This window comes from Mesocricetus auratus, unplaced genomic scaffold (assembly GCF_017639785.1).
Source record: "Mesocricetus auratus isolate SY011 unplaced genomic scaffold, BCM_Maur_2.0 Super-Scaffold_100011, whole genome shotgun sequence".
Classification (NCBI taxonomy): Eukaryota; Metazoa; Chordata; class Mammalia; order Rodentia; family Cricetidae; genus Mesocricetus; species Mesocricetus auratus.
Genome location: NW_024429195.1, coordinates 42,803,528 through 42,813,211, shown reverse-complemented (window position 1 = coordinate 42,813,211; position 9,684 = coordinate 42,803,528). Strand labels below are relative to the sequence as shown.

Below are 9,684 nucleotides of genomic sequence, written 5' to 3'. Positions count from 1 at the left end.
ATGAGAAATCACTCTGTGATTACTGAATTTGTGCTCTTAGGCATATCAGATTCGCCAGACCTTCAGGTTGCAATTTTCATTTTTTTTATTCATTGCACACATATTAAGCATCATCATCCTCAACTTGCTTGACACTCAGTTAAAGACTCCTATGTATTCTTCCTCCGGAATGTCTTTTTCTTAGAAGTAATTTTTACCAGTGATTCCATCCCTAGATATTTGGAGTCAATAATTACTCAGGTCAAGACCATCTCCTATAACAACTGTTTGGCTCAGTTATTTTTCTTCATCTCCATGGGGGTGTCTGAGTTCTTTCTTCTAACTGCAATGTCTTATGATCGCTATGTTGCCATCTGCAAGCCACTGCATTACACCACCATCATGAATCAGAAAGTTTGCACCCTTCTTGTCCTCACCCCATGGCTGGGAGGACTTCTGATCACCTTCTGATTAATCATGTTATTCCTCAAGTTGGATATTTGTGCCTCAAATGGCATTGATCACTTTTACTGTGACTACTTCCCCATTTTACAACTGTCATGCTCAGACACAAGGCTTTTAGAGGCATTTGGTCTTTATGTTGCTGCAATCACTCTGCTGTTCACGTTGGCACTAGTGATCCTGTCATACATCAGCATCATCAGTACCATTCTGAGGTTCCCATCTGCCAGTCAGAGGAAAAAGGCTTTCTCCACCTGTTCCTCTCACATTATTGTCATCTCCATCTCTTATGGAAGCTGCATCTTTATGTATGTCAAGCCTTCTGCTAATGAAAGGGCATCACTGTCTAAAGGGGTGGCTCTTCTCAATACTTCAATAGCTCCCATGTTGAACCCTTTTATTTACACATTGAGAAATCAACAAGTAAAGCAAGCTTTCAAAGATTTGATTAATAAAGTAATGTCTTATAGAAACAAATGAAAGCACTTGTTAACTTGAATGCCAATGTACCTCTTCAAAATTAGAGGAACAAAACTTTAATGAGCTCATTGGTTTCAGCCTTTTGACAAAGTATTTCATATGTATATGCATTATGCCTGCATGTTTACCTGCATACCTATTGCAAGCCATTGTATTATGGCTAATCCTTTTTCTGTATTTATTTGGGGTGGTGTGAATATTTTGGAGTTTGTGTAAATGTGTGTGAATGTGTATACCTGTGTGTATGGAGGACAGAGGGCAGTACTGGTTGTCCCCTTCTCTCTCTTGTCTTGTTCCTTTGAGGAAGAATGTCTCACTGAACCTGGATTTCAGCTCAGCTTGCCATCAGCCAGCCCCATTGACCCATATTTTGATGTACCCTTCAGTTCTTGGGTTATAGGCATTTATAGGATTATGCTCAGATTTTATATGGCTACTTATATTCAATCACTATTCTTCCTGATTGTCCATCAAGCAGTCTCAACCACTGAGCCATTTCCCCGATGCCCACTCCATTGTAAATTTGCAGTATCTAGGATATTTGCTCATTTTTTAACTGAAAGAGACGTACAGTATCTTTTATTGATCTTCCTCCCAGTTGCTCCTAGTTACTCTCTCTCCAACCACTCCAATGACTTCTATGTTTTATATTCATTTTCTTTTATTGTATTAGTTACATATATACACATATATGTGTGTTTATGTATATATATATATATATATATATGAAGAACCTGATGAGTCCATTTTTGTTGCTTATGTGTTCATGTGTCAAGTATGAACTGGGTGTATTAGACCTCCAAACCAATATGGCAGCATCCTTAGGAGATTCTAATTATCCTTCTCAATCAGTCATTAGCAAGCTCTCCAGGTCATGACACTTATATTTTCCCATTAATTTCTCTTCACATTCTTCTTCATGGACCTCTACCAGGTAACTGTATTTTGGGGGAAAAGGAACAATCAGATTCTTCAGGGTCCATTGCTGTCTCTGGAGTAACATTGACTCTAGGAGATCTTAGACAGTTTGGTGGCCTTCCAGTTAAAGTAAGTGCTTATGAAGCTCAGGTGATCTCCTTAGATTTTTATCCAAGGACCAAAATGCAGATAATGCAGTGGTTGCCTAAACTTGCCTTGTGATTATTTTCCAAGTCCCAGAATGCATAACTGAGGTAGATACACTGAAAGGTTGAAATCACCACACTGTTCCATGGCCTGTAGAGAAAATGTGTTAAAATCAGAATGAAGTGACAAAATGACTTTCCTTTCTGCTCCCTAGACTGCCCAAGACTAAACCTGTCATCCCCAAAGCCCTGTGCAGACAATGTTCCTAGATAGGACACTCACTCTTAATCTCTCTAATGTACCTAAGATGAAAGAGAAAGGTTGTGGAATAGGGTTGGTGAGGAAGTGGAGAGGATCTGAGAAGAATTGGAGGAGGGGAACCTTGTGTATGAAAAATACCTATCTTTAACAAAAAAATTAATAAAATAAGAAGTTAAACATTTCAATGTACTAGAAGTTACTATGTACTTTGTTTTAGAGAAGTCATAAAAAGTTTTAAAAAGCTGTAAATCATGTGACCTACAATATTGATCAGTGTTGCAAGATATGATCATGCAATAGTGGCATGAATGGTATGGGGATAAGCAAGAAGTTTCTTATTGGATCATGGGCCACTCCACAGGAAGTAAATGCATGTCTGATATATCTAACCAAGAACATATGTAAGAAGATCTCATAGACCCTGTTAGTCTGCTAAATGGACATTAGTATTAAACTGCCTTACAAATTTCAATCCCTCTACCACCAGGTGAGGACTCCCCAAAACTTCATCAGATTAGTTTCTTTGTGGTTAATTCATGAACTCAGACTTGGTTAGGAAAGACTAGACTGAAAAGATGACTTTTTGGGAAGATACAACCATCACATTCCTGAACCCACAGCATCTGAGTTGGCCTGCACTTTATCTGCACGAGATATTTTCAAAATCATCCAGTCAACATGATAGCATGGAGGGTAGGGAAGTTGTCTTAATTACTGTTTTATGGCTGTCAAAAAACACCAAGATAAAGGTAACTAGCTTAAAGAAAAAATGTTTATTTGGACTTAAGATTCTAGAGGCATGTGAGTTCATCATCGCTATAGAGCAGAAGCATGAAAATTGAAGCACCAAGCAGAGAACACATGTTTTAAACCAGAAATGAGATTCAGAATGTGGCCTGGGAATAGCTCATGGAATTTGAAATCTCAATACCAGCCTCCAGTAACACACTTCCTCCAGCAAGTCACACGTCCTATATTACCTAAACAGTGAATCAACAGGGAAGCAACTATTCAAATGCCCAACAGTATGGGGCATATTCTGCAAACTACCACAGAGCTACAGTATGGGGCATATCATGCAAATTACCATAGTCTTCTCCCTGGTACCTACAAACCTGTGCCTATATTGTGATGCAAAATGCATTTCGTCCAACTTCAAAAGTCACTGTAGTCTCTCAGAGTCTCAACATGATGTAAATGTCCCAAGTCCAAAGTCTGTTCTGAAACTAAAGGGAATTCCCTAACTGTAACTCATATAAAATAAAAAGTAAGCTATGTTCTTTTAACCCACAGCAGCATAGAATATATGTCGCCATTCCAAAATGGAGGAATAGGGAATAGTTAAGATATATGTGTCCTTCAGGAGGGCAAGTGTCCTTCAGGAGGGCAAGTGTCAAATCCTGTGACTCAGCATCCAATGCCAAAGGCTTCAGTAGTTCTGCCCTTTCAGCTTGGGATCCTGCAACATACATTTTTCTGTAGGCTGATTGCACTCCCTGTATGCAGCATTCCTTGGCAGATAGCTCATGGTTCTGGTCTCTCAAACATCTTCCAATGCAATTCAGGTTTCACTTTAGGGACTCCCCTGCTACACATAGCCTGGCCTCATTGACTGTTTAGCAGGTAGCCTGGTATGGAGCTTGTCCCTCTTGACTTTCATGTACTACTGTTTTTTTACTCTTTCTAGGATCAGGAAATTCTCAGGAATTTTTCCTACACAAATTGGAAGCTTGGATGGGTGGGGTATTATTTCAGTGCAGATCAGGCCTCTTCTTAATCTTTTTATTTCTCTCATCATAATCCATGGTGCAATATTGTTTCCTGGTGCTCTTTTTCTCTTTAAACTGTACATTTGTATTTATTTATGGCCCATTTTTCCTTTTCATTGTAGCTCTGTTTAAGTAGTGTTGGAGTCAATCAGCATAAAGAAGATAGGAATATATGATATCTGCCAAGAAATGAGTGATGTCAGTCCACATGAAAGTCTATATGGGATCCAGATGGTGATTCTGTAGTGATGGAGCTGTTAAAATCTTTAGGTGTTATACTATGCCATCACATGCTCTGGATACTGAGATATTAATTACAAGATTAAATGTTTGTTCTTTTGAGTTTTAGTGTTCTTTACTATGCTCCTTCTTCCATGTTATTTATTTGTATAGAATATGTATATGTACATTGATGTGAAACGTTTCATATTTGAATGAGAGTATTAACTTTGTGCTATTGTATGTTAGTTATAGATAACAAATAACAGCTAAGGTTTTTAAAGATTTTAAACATTGGTGATTATGATCAGGTTTCTTTGGTATAGCCACCAAAATTCACTGATGAAAGCACTTATCTGCATATCACTACATCTACTGAAGATTTTGAGTGTGTAGATAAGAGTTTGTAACAAAGTACAACTCTAAGTTCAGTGTCACAGTTGAATGTTACCAAATTTTAAAGAGAAATTTTATAAGATATAGACATCTCTTCCATAAAATGGAGTAGTGAGAATATTTAGAACCAGAGAAAGAATGTGAACTTCCTTAATTTATTCTTCAACAATTTAATATATTTTTATAATATATTTTGAACATATTCTTCTTGTAACCCATTATTGTCCCCCTAACTCTTTCAACAAACTTCTTCTTCTTAATATGAATCCCCCTACTTTCATATTTTATTTCATAACATATTGAGTTTAGGGCTACTTGTATAAACATGGATGGAGGGGCTACTCTATTGGAGAAAATTACTACTTATCATCCAGTAACTATTGACACCCTGTGGATCCTCAGGAAGAGCTAGGCCTCCCAAACCATGATCTTGTTTGTGTCTTGAGTAGTCAACAACAGCTATTGTGATTTCATGAATATACTTTTTCAAAGCTCAAGTACAACCATAATTTTTAAAATATTCAAGTCATTTTAATTTATTCACACTATTCTGTGCTGGCACAGTTACCAGTAAATGAAATTTCTATTTAACTCTAATCTCAACCAACAACCAAACTAATAATCATATACACATCTCCTAGGTATCCAATGCAATTATTACAGAAGGATGAATTTTTTCTAGATAACTTGACAAGGAATGATATCCATTTATCAGTACTAACTGAAAAAAAAGATAGAAAAGCTGTAGAACATTTTGTGCAGTAACCTTTCATGAGGTCTGTATTTTAGAATGGGGAAAATACAACAAAATATAATGTCTGGGTGCGTGTTTGTGTTTGTGTAATACATAAAAACAATTTTATATAAGATAGTATATCTTCTTTTGACAAATCAAAAGATTTGAAGGAAATGCAAGGGTAGGATAAGAATAGATCCCTGTACACTGTTGTGGCTCCAGATCTCATATTGTGGAGAACATATCAGACTTGACATTAAAAAATAGAAAACAAAGGCAAGATATAATCATAACTATTGAGGATATTAAAACGTTTACTTTTAGTTCCCTATTCTGCTCTGCATTGGCAGAATTTACTAACTAGTAAAATATCGGTAAGACTGTTAAAGAGGAGCCCATTATAGGGTAGTTTAGTCTGTGTTTAACTAATCCCAAATGAACTGTCTCCTGAGTATAGACTGAGTCCATTGTCTTATTAGGAAAATTGCTTGACCAAAGGGAAACCAGCTTGAGTGTTATCAGTTGCATCGTCCACTTTTTCCTGTCCTTCTTCATTGTTTGGTTTTGAAGAAAGATGAGTTATGGCATCATTACATACATATTTTGAACTTCTGTTTGTATCCTTCTGTTCTTTAGTTGAGTGTAACAGGGATTTATATACTGGTCAGAGATGGTAAGGATGTTTTTATGTTTGTGCAGATCTCAATCTTTGTCTTATTCAGAGACCTTTAAAATACTTCATCTTCTAGTGTCTTAAAACAGTATCAGTTGCTTCATTTTCTTAAAGAATTACAGGGATGACAATATTATGCTTTATAGCAAACAGAGTTTCTGTGAAACAATAAAAGAATCTAAAAATACAGTTATTTTCATTTCTAAGTGAGGCTATTAGAAATCTCACAAACAACTCAGCATGGAGTTTTTAAGGTGACAATCTTCAGTGTAATAAACAGAGTCAAGAGTGACCTGAATGGGAAAAACTTAAGGAGACTATTATTAATATGTTTAATTTTGTGTTTTAATTGGTAGAATTTAAGTCATGGCTGTAGACTGTAGTGTTTTTTAATACCTGACAAATATAATCATATACACCTAACTGAACTTCACATTTGTGAAGAAATGATTTTATATCTATCATGGAAAGATTTACTTTACTGTAAAAAATCAAGGACCCCTAAATTATCACTTCAATACATTTATTACTATTTATTTTATATTTTAGTACATTTTTACTTTCATGTAAACCACAAAACAGTTAAATCTCAGCTTTGACAATGTATTGATGAAAAAGATATGTATATTCTTAAAATAGAAAACATACTGAGACTCAGAAGACTAAAAATAGAAAAAGGTGGATAATGTCCTTTATCAGCTTCAGTACATATCCCTTGCTGAACTGCCTAAGCCTAGAAAGTAGTACATCACATTTGGTGATAACTTATACACAGACTATGTTGTCTTTAACTATCAGGAGAGACTAGGACTGGTAGAAGTTGTATAGGTTACAGTGTAGATCTCTGTGGATTGGTAAAATAAATCCTAGAGAAAATTTTATTTGTTCTGCTGAATCTTCGAGAAGGGAGATACTATTATACTTTGAGATAAAAAGTCTTCTGTATGAGTTATTTTTGTCCTCAAGAAAATTTAGTGATAAAAATCACAAAGTGAGCTTGGTAAAAAGAAAATGTTAAAATGCTATAAGTAACTCAGAATTCATAGAGAGTTGTTATTGGCCTCTGGCTGTGTTTAAATGGCCACTGATTTAACTCCCATGAATTAAGAATTTACTAGTTTTTATAACTAAGGAAAGTCTCCCCTTTTTTCTCTCTTGGCAAAAGCATTTATATCCTGGAACTCTTTAAGAACACATACATTAAGTTTGAACATAACCATGACAGTTTTAAAGTCTAAGTAAATATGACTATTAACTATAGAAGTTTGGAAATAGTACTAGAATTGAAATTAAATGGTGTATATTCAGTCCTGAAAGCATATGATATGTGAAATCAGAACATATTTTACATATTAGAAATGAAGACACTGTTGAAATATTGTTGCACAAAGGTATGTTACACATACAGAAATGATGACTGTATGTAGAGTTTTGTGTATAATTGCTGAAGAAGGCTTTAATTTCCCATCAAAAAACATTTCCTTTCATCAAGAATTTTTTGTTTGTTTAAGAGGAATGAGCAGAGATTTAGAAAATCTTAGTGGAAAAACTCATGGTCTTATTTCATTGGATATAGTAATATTTAAGCTTTTATTTCCTTTACATTGAACTTACAATAATTTCTTTCTTATCAGTAGATTCTACAAAGTATAAATCAGTATGAGAAATCACTCTGTGATTACTGAATTTGTGCTCTTGGGCATATCAGACGCAGCAGAGGTTCAGGTTGTAATTTTCATTTTTTTATTAATTGCTTACATACTAAGCATGTGTGGAAACCTAAGCATCATCACGCTCACCTTGCTTAACTCTCGTTTAAAGACTCCTATGTATTTCTTCCTCCGGAATTTCTCATTGCTAGAAATTATATTCACCAGTGTTTCCATCCCTAGATTTTTGGAGTCAATAATTACTCAGGTCAAGACCATCTCCTATAACAACTGTTTGGCTCAGTTATTTTTCTTCATCTCCATGGGGGTGTCTGAGTTCTTTCTTCTAACTGCAATGTCTTATGATCGCTATGTTGCCATCTGCAAGCCACTGCATTACACCACCATCATGAATCAGAAAGTTTGCACCCTTCTCGTCCTCACCTCATGGCTGGGAGGATTTCTGTTCATCTTCCCATTAATCATGTTGCTCCTCACTTTAGATTTTTGTGCCTCGAATGTCATTGATCACTTTAGCTGTGACTACTTCCCAATTTTACAACTGTCATGCTCAGACACAAGGCTTTTAGAGGCATTTGGTCTTTATGTTGCTGCAATCACTCTGCTATTCACGTTGGCACTAGTGATTCTGTCATACATCTGCATCATCAGCACCATTCTGAGGTTCCCATCTGCCAGTCAGAGGAAAAAGGCTTTCTCCACCTGTTCCTCTCACATGATTGTCATCTCCATCTCTTACGGAAGCTGCATCTTTATGTATGTCAAACCTTCTGCTAATGAAAGGGCATCACTGACCAAAGGGGTGGCTGTTCTCAACACCTCAATAGCTCCCATGTTGAACCCTTTTATTTATACATTGAGAAATCAACAAGTGAAACAAGCCTTCAGAGATTTAATTAATAAAATAATGTTTCATAGAAACAAATGAAAGTATTTGCTAGTTTGAATGTCATTGTACCCCTTCAATAGAGGAGGGGTAGAAGTTTACTTTATCAGCTGATTAGTTTGAACTGTATTATTTTTGTGTATATGGGTGTATATTATTTTGTCTGCATGTTTACCCATGTACCAAGCTGATGCCTGCCTGGTTCTCACAGTGGCCAGAAGAATTTGTTCCCATGGAAGTAGCATTATAGATGGTTGTGAGCTATCATGTGGGTACTGGGAATTGCACCATTGTAATTGGAAATAACAGCAAGGCCTTTTAATACCTGGCCCATCTCTCCAGTGCGGCAATGTTCTCTCTAATTTTAAAGTAACTATGTTATCTTTTCCTTTAAATCTGTGTAGGTATTGTTTAACATTTCTTCTGCATTGAAACATTCCACCCTAAAGAAACTGGGATCAGTGTAAAATATTATGGAACATTTGATAGACATCAATATTGTGGATGGTTACTATCTCTGTCTCCAAAAATATGATGCTAATTGTTAAATGCAATTACACTTGTTATTTTCACGTTATTACTTTCTTCTCCATTTCTCTGGGCACAGTTTCTCAATCTTCCTCCCTAACCTTGATACACATGCGTATTATGTTTTATATTCCTTTAGCTTGTGTGTGCATTCTATCATAGCTATTCCTTTTTGTGCATATATTTTGGCTGATGTGCATGTGTAGGAGTTTATTACATGTGTGTTAATATACACACCTGTGTGTATGGGAAGAAAGAGTACAGTACTGGGTGTCCTCATCTATCACTCTTGCCTTGTTCTTTTGAGCCAGAAACTTTTGATGAACCTGGTGTTCAGCTATGCTCATAACAAACAAGCCACTAGTTTCTCTTCCTTGCTGTCCTCTGATTACAGGCATGCATGGGACTGTGCTCAGATTTTATGTGGCTAGTGATACCCCAACCTTTTTCCTCCTAATTGTGCAGCCAGCACTCTTAACCACTGAATGATCTCTCCTTGTCCTGTCTACTGCAATTTCATTACAAAAATCAGTCCCTTTAGCTGGTGGCTGAGAAAAGAT

At 36.1% G+C, this 9,684-nt stretch overlaps 1 protein-coding gene and 1 pseudogene across 1 annotated transcript; both read left to right on the top strand.

Moving 5' to 3' along the window:
• Positions 1 to 921, top strand: LOC121143084 (annotated as a pseudogene).
• A 6,778-nt stretch (positions 922 to 7,699) lies between these two features.
• LOC121143083 (olfactory receptor 6C3-like) lies at positions 7,700 to 8,638 on the top strand. Its single transcript, XM_040754290.1, has one exon. It carries the CDS (start codon positions 7,700 to 7,702, stop codon positions 8,636 to 8,638), a length of 939 nt encoding a protein of 312 aa, XP_040610224.1.
• Positions 8,639 to 9,684: the final 1,046 nt, after the last annotated feature.